Source organism: Rhinoraja longicauda, chromosome 28, assembly GCF_053455715.1.
Source record: "Rhinoraja longicauda isolate Sanriku21f chromosome 28, sRhiLon1.1, whole genome shotgun sequence".
Taxonomy (NCBI): Eukaryota; Metazoa; Chordata; class Chondrichthyes; order Rajiformes; family Arhynchobatidae; genus Rhinoraja; species Rhinoraja longicauda.
Window position 1 is genome coordinate 2,205,905 of NC_135980.1, and position 16,372 is coordinate 2,222,276.

The following is a 16,372-nucleotide window of genomic DNA, read 5'->3' on the forward strand; positions in this document are numbered from 1 at the left end:
TATTAAATCTTTTCCCAAAAACCTCTGGGAAAACATTCGTTTCCATCTGGCCAAATGTGTACGGATGTATCATGTGGATTGTCAGCTGACTGAACCCCAGCCTGGCACTGAACCCCAGCCTGGCACTGAACCCCAGCACTGAACCCCAGCCTGGCACTGAACCCCAGCACTGAACCCCAGCCCGGCACTGAACCCCAGCCTGGCACTAAACCCCAGCCCGGCACTGAACCCCAGCCTGGCACTGAACCCCAGCACTGAACCCCAGCCCGGCACTGAACCCCAGCCTGGCACTAAACCCCAGCCCGGCACTGAACCCCAGCCTGGCACTGAACCCCAGCACTGAACCCCAGCCTGGCACTGAACCCCAGCCCGGCACTGAACCCCAGCACTGAACCCCAGCACTAAACCCCAGCCCGGCACTGAACCCCAGCACTGAACCCCAGCCTGGCACTGAACCCCAGCACTAAACCCCAGCCCGGCACTGAACCCCAGCACGGCACTGAACCCCAGCCTGGCACTGAACCCCAGCCCGGCACTGAACCCCAGCACTGAACCCCAGCACTAAACCCCAGCCCGGCACAGAACCCCAGCCTGGCACTGAACCCCAGCACTAAACCCCAGCCCGGCACTGAACCCCAGCACTGAACCCCAGCCCGGCACTGAACCCCAGCCTGGCACTGAACCCCAGCCCGGCACTGAACCTGGGGCCACACACACTGCACCTCGCATTGCCGGCACCAGGGCGGCCCTTATGGTGTTACTCACAGTAAGGCAATGGCACTGGACCCCAGTGGAAACAGAAAGACACCTTGTGCTCACTGTAGTGCCATTGTTGAAGCCCGTACTCTCGCAGTTAGAAGAATGAGAGGTGACCTCCCTGGAATGTGCAAAGTCCTTAGCGGGCTTGACCGGTCAATAACATTTCCACTGACACGAAAGGTGTCTCGAACCTGGGACCTTCTTCAACATGGAATGAGCTGCCCAGGAAGCTGTACAAGCAGATATAACTATGAATTGTCACAGCATTTGGACAGATATCTGCATAGGAAGGGCTTAGAGGGCTAGGGCCCAAATGTGGGCAATAATGGGATTAGCCCAGCGGGCGAACTTGGTCGGCGTAGACACGGTGGGCCAAAGGCCTGTCTCCATGTTGTCCAGCTCTATGACTGTAAGATGTAGGCCATTCAGCAAGAGATGAGATCCCTTCACCCAGAGGGTGGTGATGAAGCATTCTTGAAACAAGAGAGCTGTGGAGGTTCAGTCACTGTATAATCAAGACAGTAGACTGACTCTCAGATATCAAGGCAATCAAGGGATGGGAAGTTAGTGCATCAATGTGGTACTGGTGTAAAAGATCAGACAATGGCCGAATGACATTCCTATCGGGATCTATTTACCTATGGAAATCCCAATTGCAAAGACATTTTTATGTTAACTGCTAGCCAAAAGCCATCGTAGCAAAAGCATTTTACAGACAGGAACTATGAACACACACAAGATCTATTTTTTTTTGTATTTTAATTAATTTCAATATTAAATTCTGCAGAAGAAATGTCAGAGGTCTCGGAGCCAGTACCTTTCGGATCATGAGTAACAAGGGAATCAACAGTGATATTTTGGAGCTGATGTTTGCAAGCTTGTCCAACTGGGAAATCCAACATGAAAATGAGAAATATCAAAATGTTTCTTCAAATCGTTTGAAATCAAAGTGTTTCAATCTCGCACTCACACGCAAAGAAGACCATCCACATATATATATATACATTAATAAAAAGTCAAAGGAGACGTTTGGACAGGTAGTTCAATGAACTCAACGGGTCATTTGTTCGGTTGGGAAGGTTCAACCAGATGCAATTAACTCCGTGAGGTGACCACGCCCTCTCCAGTACTGAAGATACGGAGAACATCCTCGACAGGGAGAACATACACAATGCAAATAATATTTAGCATAATAAACCAAAGACATTTACAATTTCCTCAGCAATCAGCCTTAACAATTGGCAACAACTCGCCAGCCTTTGCTCACGGCAGCATTTACAATTATTCCCGGACATGCCCATTTGACCCTATTTTCTGGCCCATCTCCCTTTAAAATGGGCTTGCACAACTGGAGAGTGGATAGACTCAAGGCCGACAGTCCTTCATCCCCATCGGGGGAATGGTGGCAGTTCAGGGACTTTGAACCCAAACACAATGACTTGACTGGCCATGCTTAATGCTCACCGTGACAACGTTTATAGTGTGTGATCTTATAGGCAGCAGTGAAATAGGATCCGACACTCTCTTCACTTCTTTTCCTAATGAAACAATTAACACAGTTTTCTTGATGCTACTGTGGAGTGGTGTGGTGATGAAATTGTCTCACGCCAAAGGCAGAAGCTCTTGGGAGGAAGCTTGAGGAATGATCACCAGTCGTTGGTCTGAAAATGTCAATACCACGTTCTGTAGCAAAAACCCTTCCAGCATCCAGCTCAACTAAATCTCGATCAAATCTGAATCACCTGTGCCAACACTGTTTATCGCCAAATCTGTAAAGTCACACGAGCTGGGCAACTGAAACAAACTCAAGTAGGTGTGGTCATCCATGATTTACTGAAGGCTTGAAACCTTGGCTTTTTTAAAACTTAGTTTTCTGGAGTTCAGCTGCTCCATCCACTTGCCCGGGCCAAGAGGGGGCCTTTCACATCTCACCAGGAGACCCAGCCTCGAGGAGACCAATGTTCAGTGAGATTGGGGCCATGCAGTGGTTGCCCACCTCTTCGCAGAGTATAGATTTGCGATGAGCGTCTGGAGAAAGATGCAAGAGTTTCCCATCATGGTTTATTCCGAGCAGCTCCGTCACAGAGGACTCTGTGATCTCCGGACTGTTCCCAGGGACGCATTCAGAGACTGACATCGAGTGCTCCTGGAAGGTCATCACCTCGGTGAAAGACGCTCTTTGGTCTGCCCGAGCTTTGTTGACCTCCCAGCGGAGCGAGCTGTCCGTGGGGGAATGTTGCCGACTGGCCCACTGCAGACTGCAGGAGTACGTGCTGAGGGACGCACTGAAGCTTGCTGCAGCCAACGCCAAGGCCCTGTGGAGGAGGACCACAGTCTAGGGTCCTTCCGCTGCTGGACATGGGGGGCAGGGTGTGGTGGAGACGCCCCTGAGACAAGGGAAGAGATGCCACCACAGGGCGACACACGAGTGGCAAGGGAGTTCGGATCTAGCACTAATGAACATATGTATAGACTTTAGCGATACGGCGTGGAAACAAGTCCCGTGGGCCAGAGTCTGCGTCGACCAGTGAACAATATCACACACTGGGGACAGTTTACAACTTACAGAAGCCAATTAACCTACAAACCTGTATGTCTTTGGAATGTGGGAGCAAACCGGAGCACCCGGAGAAACCCCACGCGGTCACAGGGAGAATGTACAAACTCCGCACAGACAGCACCCGTGGTCAGGATCGAACCCGGGTCTCTGGCGTTTGAGGCGGCAGCTTTGCCGCTGTGCCGCGCTGTACGGTAGGTTTGTCTTCTGCTTGACCACAGCTTTCATCTGCCCTCACAAGACAGGGCGGGAGGAGGATGGGGATGGTGTGGATGTGGTGGGACCATGGCTGGCACCCCCTGGTTACTTGGCAACCTTCCCGTGATGGAGCTTCAGCCACAGTGAACCAGTCTGTTGTCCACTACTCTTCTCCACAGGCTGGTCTCACGGGGTCCACGTCAGGCTCGGCTGGCATTATAATTCAGAGTGAGGGGACATTGGGCCCCAGCACTTGGGTGGCGGGTTTGGTAACACGGAGATACAAAGGTGGGTCAAGGATCGACAACTAGTGGCACGGTGGCGTAGTGGTAGAGTTGCTGCCTTACAGCGCCAGAGACACGGGTGCAATCCTGACTACCCGTGCTGTCTGCGCAGAGTGTGTACCTTCTCCCCATTCCCATGTGGGTTTTCCTCCATTGCTCCGGTTTCCCCCCACATTCCAAAGACGTCCAGGGTTTAAGGTTAATTGGCTTCAGTAAGGATTGTAACTTGACTTCGGTAAATATTTTAAATTGTCCCTAGTGTGTGTAGGATAGTGTTGGGGATCGATAGACGGCGCGGACTCGGTGGGCCAAGGGGCCTGTTTCCACGCTGTATCTCTAAACTAAACTTGACTCAAGCTTTAGGAGGAGGAAGGTCATGTTTTGTGGCAGAAGAGTGGGGGTTGTGGGTAGGACATGGAGTCAGGGTGCGAGGGAGGGCAATCATTACAAGGTTAGTGGTGTTTGTGGGAGTGAGATAAAGGTTAAGGATTGAAATAAGTTTAGATTTACCCGAAGCTAAAGCCTCTCAGGTTGGCACTGCTGAACTAAGACCGAACATGGTCCATAACTCCATAGCTTCCTAACTATGAAATCTAAAATCAAGCTTTTATCATCAACCTCATTATCTTTCAGCGTCAACCTTTGCTTACTAACACTTGCTAAAAAGCCTTTGGAAATTTCACTGTAACAGTAGTCCTCGGACATTTTATTGAAAAGCTTTCAATACTTGCACATTACTGGAGATAACTTCTTTCATTCCAGCTGAAAAAAATCTTGTTCAATAAATCTAGATGCTCTAGTTTAGTTTAGAGATAGAGTTAGAGATAGCGAAAACAGGCCCTTCGGCCCACTGAGTCCGTGCCGACCAGCAATCCCCGTACACTAGCACTATCCTGAGCACATTAGGACCAATTTACAATTTTATCAATTCTTTAGACTTTAGAGTTACAGGGCGGAAACAGGCTCTTTGGTCCACGAGTCCGCGCCCACCAGCGATCCCTGTACACGAGTTGTATCCTACACACGGGACAATTTACAGAAGCCAATTAGCCTACAAACCTGCACGTCCTTGAAGTGCGGGAGGAAATCGGAGATACCGGGGACAAAGTACAAACTCCATACCGTAGTCAGGATCCAACCTGTGTCTCTAGCACTGTGATTCAGCAACTCTACCACTGCGCCATCATGCCATCCATATTTAAAATGTAATAATTTGTAGGATGTAGGCATTAAATAGTCTGGCACAATTTTCCCAATCCAAGTGCCCTGAAATTGAGTGCCTTAACAAGGCCATTTCAGTCGGCACTTTTTGGTGTAGGTGAAAGGACAGATTGGTTGAGGTCAGAAAATATTTATTTACCAACAATAATGTCAGGCGGCACGGTGGCGCAGCGGTAGAGTTGCTACCTTACAGCGCTTGCAGCGCCAGAGACCCAGGTTCGATCCCGACTACAGGTGCTGTCTGTACGGAATTTGTACGTTCTCCGCGTGACCATGTGGGTTTTCTCCAAGCTCTTCGGTTTCCTCCCATACTCCAAAGATGTGCAGGTTTGGCTTGGTAATATTGTCCCTAGTGTGTGTAGGATAGTGTTAGTTTGCGGGGATCGCTGGTCGGTGCGGACTCAGTGGCCCGAAGGGCCTGTTTCCGCGCTGTATCTCTAAACGAAACAAAAAATAATCCTTGGACTTTCACTGCCATCATTTTGGATCTTAAGTACAGATTTTTTAATATGGTGTTTTTAAATTTGCCAAGTCATTGTTGTGGAATTTGATGGACTTGGATCATTATTCTAAACCTCTGTATTACTAAATCCAGTTACATGCTACACTAGGTAGAAGCAGGGAACTGCAGATGCTGGCTTACAAAAAAAAACCCAAAGTGCTGGAGCAACTCAGCGGGTCAGGAGAACTTGGAAAGGTGAAGTTTCGAGTCGGGTCTGAAGAAGGGTCCCGACCCGAAGGGTCCATCCCCAGAGATGCCGTCTGAGCTGCTGAGTTACTCCAGCAGTATGTGTGTTAATATTATCCCAAGTGCTTTGCCACACTGTAAAGCAGGCTTCTGTTGAGAATATATCGAGTTGAACTGTACGACTGCAACAGGGTGGATTCACCCACCTCGATTTAGGAAAGATATTGTCAAGCTTGAAAGGGTTCAGAAAAGATTTACGAGGATGTTGCCAGGACTAGAGGGTGTGAGCTATAGGGAGAGGTTGAGTAGGCTGGGACCCTATTCCATGGAGCACAGGAGGATGAGGGGAGATCTTATAGAGGTGCACAAAATCATGAGAGGAATAGATCGGGTCTTTTACCCAGAGTAGGGGAATCAAGGACCAGAGAACGTAGGTTCAAGGTGAAGGGGAAAAGATTTAATAGGAATCCGAGGGGTAACCTTTTCACACAGAGGGTGGTGGGTGTATGGAACAAGCTGCCAGCGGAGGTAGTTGAGGCTGGGACTAGCCCATCGTTTAACAGTTGGACAGGTACATGGATGGGACAGGTTTGGAGGGTTATGGACCAAGCGCAGGCAAATGGGACTCGGGTAGCTGAGACATTGTTGGCCGGTGTGGGCGAGTTGGGCCGAAGGGCCTGTTTCCACACTGTATCACTATGGCTCTATGATTTATTTACCCGGATGGATCTAATACTGCTCAAATGACACAAAAATTAGAAACAAATGGAACCACACGAGCACATCACAGATACAGCCTCCATTATCTACAAAGCAGCCTGACAGCACTCATGCTTGACCTCCAAATTTGAGGACTAAGGTTACAGGGGCATGGGTGTTTTTGTGTTACAAGATGTGCCAGACCACAAATTCAAGAAGCCATTAGGCAGGTACATGGATCGGACAGGTTTAGGTGGATATGGGCCAAACACAAGCAAGTGGGACTAGTGTAGATGGGACATGTTGGTCGGTGTGGGGAAGTCTTGCCGAGGATCAGAAAGGCTTCTACAACTTTAATTTTGTATAGAGAGACAGCATGGAAACAGGCCCTTTGGCCCACCAAGCTCATGTCGACCAGTGATCGCTGTTCGCACTAGTTCCATGTTATCCCACTTTCCCATCCATTCCCTACACACTAGGGGCAAGTTACAGCGGCAAATGAACCTGCAAACACGCACGTCTTTGGGGTGCGGTCCAGATACCGCACCCGGATCTGGACCGGATCTAGGGAGAACATGCAAACTTTGTACAGACAGCACCCAAGGTCAAGATGGCACCTGGATCTCTGGCGCCGTGAGGCAGCAGCTCGACATGTTCCGTAGTTCCATTGCAAGCATTATCAACACATTTTATTACTGGATTATTTAGTTACATAGCAAGCAGAGAAGATGGGATTTGATCAACAAAGTCAGGTGACTATTGCAGTTATTCGATGGACACTGCACTACAGTTCCCATACATCATGGCAAGAGTTCTCAGACTTTCAAGATTTCATTTAGTTTAGTGATACAGCACATAAAAAAAGCCCTCTGGCCCACCGGCTTTGTGCTGACCAGCGACCCCCACACACCAACACTATCCTACACACACCAGGGCCAATTTACAATATTACCAAGCCAATTAGCCTACAAACCTGTACGTCTTTGGAGTGTGGGAGAAAACAGGAGCTCCCGGAGAAAACCCACGCAGGTCACGGGGAGAACGTACAAACTCCGTACAGACGGCGCCCGTAGTCAGGATGGAACCTGGGTCTCTGGCGCTGTAAGGCAGCAACTCTACCGCTGAGCCAGCGTGCCTCTCTTATTTTTCTTTTGTTACATTTGAAAATATCTAAGCGGGCAGATTTGATGGCTTCCTTCTCTCGCCTGCTCTAACCATTGTTTTTACTGAAAGACAACGTATTTCCAGTCACAGACTTGCTGATGAAGAGTCAGGAACCCTGTATTCAGCGCAACAAATGGGTGGGATGTTATCATGTAACTTATCCTTTTGCATTACAACTGACTGTGAATGCAACTGACATCTGTTGAAGTCCAAAACACTCCCTGATACAGCAGCTTTTATTGCACTCCGCAGGCTTGGGATATACTTATCACTCTCTCGATATTAACAGTTCAGAGCCACACTCTCCTTGTTAGAGTTCAGTGTCACAGAGCTAAACAAACCTTGGCCCGGAAGCCAAATAATATGAACAAAACTATTCTGATGAGAACACTTTCAACCAGAAAACACAAATGCTAAACAGGTTCATATCATTTAAAATATCAGCAACAGTTAAGACTGAGTAGTGTATTAGAGATACAATGTGGAAACAGGCCCTTCGGTCCATCGAGTCCACGCCGACCATCGATCAACCGTTCATACTAGTTCTACAGTATCCCACTTTCGCATCCACTCCCTACACACTAAGGGGAAATTTACAGTGGCCAATTATCCTACAAGTCAGCACGTCTTTGGGATGTGGGAGGAAACCCACGCGGCCACAGGGAGAACATGCAAACTCCACACGAACAGCACCAGAGGTCAGGATTGAACCCTGGTCTTTGTCGTTCCACCACCTTCGCCATAATATTAGCCGTACTATTGTAATAAAACTCGCAAGAGAGTTTTTAAGTCATTAAGCTGGGGAGCAATCATTTGCAGAGTGATAAAGGCAACACCATAAAATAACACCTCCTCCTCCCCCAGCCCAAAGAGCAAGGGGAAGGCAAACAAAGTTTACATACATAAATCAATAATGAATTATATTTCTTTTGTACGTGTTGCATATTTTATAATTATATACATATATCTTGAAAGCGTTTTGGCCTCTAGGCCAGAAGCGCACAGCTTAACAAGCCTGCCAAGCTTAATGACTAGTTGAAGAAACCACGTTAGACTTTGCCAACGTCCAAACTCAATGCTGGTACTGTTTAACTCACGAGCAAAATCGCGTGCTAGTTAACATCTTACAGTGCAAAAAATGGAAGGGGCGGGGCAGGTGGGGAAAGTAGTTGGGGGGAGGGGGGTGGTGGGAGAGGGGGTACATTGATCTCACGGCACAACTTGCACCCTCACACCGTCTAGAATGGAGGTCCCATCCTAGTCATGAAAATAGACCTAGAATCCTTTCTTCACTTAAGCGTTGAGACCCGCTCCAAGGTTCCATTTCTGATGACATTTTAAGGCTGGTATCACCTGCTTGAAAGGGCGATGATCGGTAAAAAGAGGGACTGGGCCAAAATTACTTGCACCATTAGGTTCCAATAGCATTTGGGATTTATTTCTGTGTTCAAGTACACACACTTCTGTTCTTTCCCTTCAGGACGAGTGGTTTAAACTAGAAATGGCTTAATGTAAGATAGACACAAAATGCTGGAGTAACTCAGTGGGACAGGCAGCATCTCTGGATCGAAGGAATGGGTGACGTTTTGGGTTGAGACCTTTCTTCAGACTGTTATTTTTATGGTCATGCACCTTACTCTGAATAGAATCACACAGCAATTTCTCCCCAACCTAAGCTGCAACCATGACTTGGACAAGGGGATTGAAGGCTTTGTGGCCACGTTTGTAGATGATACGAATATAGGTGGAGGGGCAGGTGGTGTAGAGAAAGCAGAGACTCTACAGAAAGATTTGGACAGGTTGGGAGAGTGGGCAGAGAAGTGGCAGATGGAATATAGTGTGGCAAAGTGCAAAGTCATGCAGTTTGGTAGTAGGAATAAAGGTTATAGATTATTTTCTAAATGGGTAGAGAAACCAGAAATCGGAGGTGCAAAGGGACTTGGGAGTGCTGGTGCAGGATTCCCAAAAAGTTAATCTGCAAGTCGGATCAGTGGTAAAGAAAGCAAACGCAACGCTAGCATTTATTTTGAGATGGCTTGTATACAAAAACAGGGATGTAATGCTGAGGCTCTATAAGGCGCTGGTCAGGCCGCATTTGGAACATTGTGAGCAGTTTTGGGCACCATATCTGTGGGAGGATGTGCTGGCTCTGGAGAGGGTCCAGAGGTTGTTTACAAGAATGATCCTAGAAATGAGTGGGTTAACATAGGATGAGCGTTTGACAGCACTGGGCCTGTACTCGCTGGAGTTTAGTAGAATGAGGGAGGACCTCATTGAAACATACAGAATAGTGAAAGGCTTGGATAGAGAGGATGTTTCCACTAGTGGGAGAGTCTAGGACCAGAGGTCATAGCCTCAGAATTAAAGGACGTTCTTTTAGGAAAGAGATGACGAGGATTTTTTTAGTCAAAGAGTGGTGACTGTGGAATTCTTTGCTACAGAAGGCTGTGGAGGCAAAGTCAGTGGATATATTTAAGGCAGAGATAGATAGATTCTTGATTAGTACAGGTATCAGAGGTTGTGGGGAGAAGGCAGGAGAATGGGGTTCGGAGGGAGAGATAGATCAGCCAAGGTTGAATGGCGGAGTAGACTTGATGGGCCGAATGGCCTAATTCTGCTCCTATCACTAATGATCTTATGATCTATGAACAGGCACATCTGGATTCCATTGGGAAATGTTTAGTTTCGAGGTGCAGCGTGGAAACGGGCCCCTGCGGACTACCAATCGCCCATTCACCCATTCACGCTATCCCACTTTCTCATCCACTCCCTACACACTAGGGGCAATCTACAATTTTTGCCGAAGCCAATTAACCTACAAACTAGCACATGTCTGGGATGTGGGAGGAAACCGGAACACCCAGAGGAAACCCACGCGGTCACGGCAAGAACATATAACTCTACACAGACCGCACCCGTGGTCAGGTTCGAACCCGGATCTCTGGCGCTGTGAGGCAGCAAATCAACCGCTGCGCCCTAGTTGAGAGACAAATGGTTGCAAACTGCTCCAGGGGTAATCTTCCAGAATTTAATTGGCCTTGTGTAACACAGCACTGCCACAACACCCTACTGATTCTATTCCGTGGAGAAGATGTAGGATTTTATCTGGTTTGGTGCAATGGCGGCACTTTAGTGTGCTTTAGAAGTTACACTGTGTTTAGGAGTTATGCTGATGTACAAGGACATGGAGTGAAGGAAGATGGGAGGGGTTGTGGCTTGCCTCTCCACCAGAAACATTCACGCCCTCTTTCTAAATGATGGTTTTATTCAAAGCAGAAGTGTCTGAACCTGGGAGAGCACATCCCCTACAACGTTTGGACTGAAAATTGGAAAGAGTTTTGCTTCAAAAGGAATAAGGCCATTAAATCCAAGATGCTACTTGTGGTTATTTACCTTAAAAACAAAGCCAAAGACACAGAATAAAGACAAACGCAAGACCGGACGCGGCTTGCAAACAATGCACATCGGAGAGACAATATTCTTTGTGTTAGCCTTGGCATGGTAGATATGACGGACTGGTTCGCGCACGCGCACATACATACACACACTCGCACAAATAGACATTTATACGGGATCTAAGTGTACAGAAAAAGAGGTTTATAACAAATGGATGCCTAACACAGGTAGCTGAGTACGGAACGTTGACCAGCATGCACCACACCAGACACCACCGCCAATCTGAAAGAGTAAAACAATTGCCGCAAAGATATGTTTGCGTAGTTCCCTACTCAAGAATATCCCCATCCCCTCTGCAAAACTGGATTAAATTCTGGTTTCTTTAAATCTGCTCTTTTGACAGGAATGAGAAAACATCTTCTATCCTGGGAGCACCACACGTTTTAAAGACAAACATAACATCTTTCAAACATTTCAGGATCTGTTTTGAAACAGGAGTCTACTGCCTAATTTGGTCACTGCATTCCCCCTGTATTACCTCCTCCTGCTCAATCGGAAGGAGCCCAGCCATTGTCAGGCACAGGGGGAATGAGCTGGGTGGAGCCCAAGGCTGGTGCAGTCTCATGTATAACCCCTTGCACAAAGTGATCGCATTGGAAACCAGCATGACTTAGCCTGGTACGTTCAGGGGTCCAACAGGGCTGGTGTCACCAGGCTCTGCTAGCGAAGGACTTCTCCTTTGGCCTCACGGACAACGTTACAACCCACGGAAGCTGCAATGGTCGGCGCAGCAAAGCGCCAAGTACCGGGGGAGGTGCCAAAAGGCGGATGCGTATACGTCACCTTTTCCGAGTCTGGGAATTAAACACATACGGGGAGAAGGAAGGGCTAACATAAAGAACACAAGTCTCTTCAGTGATCAGCTCACAGTTCACAGTAAAATCTCTTAGTGACGGCAATGACAGGTGTTGCATGCAGCTAGGAGGTTTTGACCAAGTCATACACATAAATGTGGAAATCGTCATCGAACTTAATGAAATAGACGGATGGCTTTGCTTGCACTTGGTGAATGACCAGCCCCGTTCTCTTTGTGCCGTCTTCGGTCACGTACTCCACTTGCTTCCCCACCAGGCTCTCGATCACCTCTCCTGGCTCCGTGGGCAAGACTTGCTTGTTCTCTGTCACAGGAAAGGGCACAATTAATGCTAGTCTTTACCATACGATACAACTTTATTCATCCCCGGAGGGAAATAGGTCTGCCAATAGTCGCAAGCACACAACAAGGCACACGAAGACTTGAAATTAAAATTAAATATAACAGTGAAAGAAAGAAGAATAGGACACGCGACTGTGGGTCGGCTGCCGTGTGCACAGCGCCTTCACCGGAACGAACAAACAAACAAACAAACGAACAAATGCACTCAGACGTATCCCCTGGGCAGAGGAGTGCACCCACCCCCGGCCCCCCACCCCCGGCCCCCCCTTTGTTCCCCCACCGTCCCTCACGGCGGTCCCCCCATGCCCCCCATGCCATTGGTCTTCACGGCGGTCCCCGTGAAGAGTTTTAGTTTATAGTTTAGTTTCGTTTATAGACACAGCACAGAACCAGGCCCTTCGGCCCACCGAGTCCGTGCCGACCAGCGATCCCCACACACTAACACCATCCTACACATACCAGGAACAATTTACAATGATCCCAAAGCCAATTAACCTACAAACCTGTACGTCTTTGGAGTGTGGCAGGAAACTGGAGGTCCCAGAGAAAATCCATGGGGAGAACGTACAAACTCCGTACAGACAGCACCCGTAGTCAGGATCGGACCTAAGTTTAGTTTAGTTTGTTGTCACGTCCAAGGTATGGTGAAAAGTGTTTTTTGGTGCGTGCAAAGACATCATCGGTATAGAATACAAAGCAAGGAAATCACAATGAATCATTACAAAGCACAGGACCCAGGAATCACAAATCAGGCACGATGTGGAGCCCTATGAGGAGGGTACAAAAGGGATTCATCAAAATATTTTCATGGTTAAGGAATTCAGGCAGCATCTCTGAAGAACATGGATAGGTGACGTTTCAGGTCAGGACTCTTCTTCAGACTGATTGTAGGGGAGGGGGGGGGTGTTGGGGGAAAGAAAATTAACTAGTCTAACCTGTCTAAGGTTGCGTGCTAACCAGTCAGCGGAAAGATGATGTACATGATCACGATCGAGCCGTCCACAGTGTACTGATACAGGATAAAAGGTATAATGTCCAGTAAAGTCATGTTTGACTAATCTTCTTGAATTTTTTGAAGAGGTTACCAGGGAAATTGATAAGGGCAAGGCTGTGGATGTTGTCTATATGGACTTCAGTAAGGCATTTGACAAGGTTCCACATGGAAGGTTGATTAAGAAGGTTAAATCGTTGGGTATTAATAGTGAGGTTGCAAGATGGATTCAACAATGGCTGAATGGGAGATACCAGAGGGTAATGGTTGACAATTGTATGTCAGGTTGGAGGCCAGTGTCTAGTGGAGTACCCCAAGGATCTGTGTTGGGTCCACTGTTGTTTGTCATTTGCATTAATGATCTGGATGATGGTGTGGCAAATTGGATTAGTAAATATGCAGATGATACTAAGATAGGTGGTGTAGTTAATAATGAAGTAGAGTTTCAAAGTCTACAGAGAGACTTGGGCCTTTTGGAAGGGTGGGCTGAAAGATGGCAGATGGAGTTTAATGCTGATAAGTGTGAGGTGCTGCATTTTGGTAGGACAAATCAAAATAGGACGTACAGGGTAAATGGTAGGGAATTGAGGAATGCAGTGGAACAGAGGGATCTGGGAATAACTGTGCATTGTTCCCTGAAGGTGGAATCTCATGTGGATAGGGTGGTGAAGAAGGCGTTTGGTATGCTTGCCTTTATAAATCAGAGCATCGAGTATAGAAGTTGGGATGTAATGTTAAAATTGTACAGGGCATTGGTGAGGCCGAATCTGGAGTATGGTGTGCAGTTCTGGTCGCCAAATTATAGGAAGGATGTCGACAAAATGGAGAGGGTACAGAGGAGATTTACTAGAATGTTGCCTGGGTTTCAGCACTTAGGCTACAGAGAGAGGTTGAACAGGTTGGGTCTTTATTCTTTGGAGCGTAGAAGGTTGAGGGGGGACTTGATAGAGGTTTTAAAAATTTTGAGAGGGACGGACAGAGTTGACATGGGTAGGCTTTTCCCTTTGAGAGTGGGGAAGATTCCAACAAGGGGACATAGCTTCAGAATTGAGGGTCAAAAGTTTAGGGGTAACATGAGGGGTAACTTCTTTACTCAGAGGGTGGTGGCTGTATGGAATGGGCTTCCGGTGGAAGTGGTGGAGGCTGGCTCGATTTTATTATTTAAGAGTAAATTGGATAGGTATATGGATAAGAGGGGATTAGAGGGTTATGGTCTGAGTGCAGGTAGATGAGACTAGGTCAGGGAGAATGGTCGGCGTGGACTGGTAGGGCTGGACAGGCCTGTTTCCGTGCTGTAGTTGTTATATGGTTATATATGGTTATAAGTCTGCTTACAGATAGTCTGAGGGTTTGCGATCAGGTGGATGAGTGGTCAGGACCGCTCTCTAGTTGTTGGTCGGATGGTTCAGTTGTGTGATAACAGCTGGGAAGAAACTGTCCCTGATTCTGGAGGTGTGCGTTTTCACACTTCTAAACCTCTTGCCTGCTGGGAGAGGGGAGAAGAGCGACTGGTCCTTGATTATGCTGCTGGCCTTGCCGAGGCAGCGTGAGGTGGAGATGGAGTCAATGGAAGGGAGGTTGGTTTGTGTGATGGTCTGGGCTGAGACACAATTCTCTGCACCGTCTTGGATGTAGCTGCACTTTGTACCGTCGTTACACGCCTGCGTTGACGTTCAACAAACACATGACATGCTTGTTGCTTTTCATCTTTAGTTACAAGGTGATCTAGTTGTGTGGAGGCAGGATCGTCTGGAGGCCCTTGTGGAATACCTGGCGTTTACAAGAGCAGGCGCGACTGGGAATCATGCAGACCTCCCCACACCTCAAAGCCTTCCATCCCAGAACATGGAACAGTACAGTACTTGAATATTGATTTCTCTAAAATGCCACAAGTCACACTTAACTAAATTGAACGTCATTTGCCATTCCTTGGCTACTTACCCAGCTGATCAAGATTGCACAGTGATATTTGACAACTTCCTTCACTGTCTATGTTACCTCCTAACTTAAGTGTCATCTGCAAAATTACTAACTGTGCCTTGAACACGCTCACGTAAATCGTCCAGTCTGTTGCTCAGCACGATGTTGTTGAGCTCATGGATGGTGTTGAGTTCATTAATAGTGTCGGATCTATATTGATTTATCTAACTTCCAGTAACCCTTACATCCCCTCTCTCTCCGTCCCTCCCCACCCTAGTCACTGTACTAGTTTCACTGTTGTCCTGCTGATTTCCATTATCTGTATCACCTATCATCTATCCCACAGCCAACAATGGACCATTGTGGGCCCCGCATCTCCTTGATTTTCGCTGCTTTCTGTACATTGTCCATTCATTTGTCCTAATGACCATCTGTATCTCTCGTTCCCCTTTTCCCTGACTCTCAGTCCAAAGAAGAGTCTCGACCCGAAACATCACTTATTCCTTTTCTCCAGAGATGCTGCCTGACCTGCTGAGTTACTCCAGCACTTTATATCTGTCTTCGGTATAGAACAGTACATGCAGGAACTTCAGCTCCAATGCCTGTGTCGAACATGATGCCATGAGTAACACTTATTACATAACCCAAACCCCTCCATTCCCTGCATATCCATGTGCCTATCCAAAAGTGTCTTAAATGCCACTATTGAATCTGCATCCACCACAACCCCTGGCAATGTTCCACCCCCTCTGTGTAAAAATAAAACTTGCCCCACACGTCTCCTTTAAACTTTGCCCCTCTCACTTTAAAGCTATGCCTTCTAATATTTGATCATTTTACTTTAGTTTACTTTAATTACAGCGTGGAAACAGGCCCTTTGGCCTACCGAGTCCAGGCCAGCCAGCAATCACCCCATATACTAGCACTATGCTACACACGAGGGGACAAATTTACAATTTTTACCAAAGCCAATTAACCTACAAACCTGTACGTCTTTGGAATGTGGGAGGAAACCAGAGATCCTGGAGAAAACCCATGGGGTCACAAGGAGAACGTAAAAACTCTGTGTAGATAGAACCTGTAGTAAGGATCAAACCCGGGTCTCTGGCACTGTGAGGCAGCAACTCTACCGCCCTACAAACATGTACAAGGAATGTGAGGAGTGCGGTGGAATATTCCCTTCTCATCAGATCCAACACCATCAAATAGCGAGAAACCGACTTGATGGTTTGCGTGAGAGTGGACAAGGCACGGTTAGTAACTTTGCAGATGCAACTAA

At 47.5% G+C, this 16,372-nt stretch overlaps 1 protein-coding gene across 1 annotated transcript in view; it reads right to left on the bottom strand.

Annotated features, from left to right (window-relative positions):
* Positions 1 to 493: 493 nt before the first annotated feature.
* LOC144607315 (spindlin-1-like) overlaps positions 494 to 16,372 on the bottom strand; it is a 113,946-nt gene continuing 98,067 nt past the window's right edge. Inside the window, exon 5 of the mRNA XM_078424067.1 lies at positions 494 to 12,144. Coding sequence (XP_078280193.1) covers positions 11,945 to 12,144 — 200 coding nt within the window. The 3' untranslated portion in view covers positions 494 to 11,944. The remainder of the gene's footprint in view (positions 12,145 to 16,372) is intronic.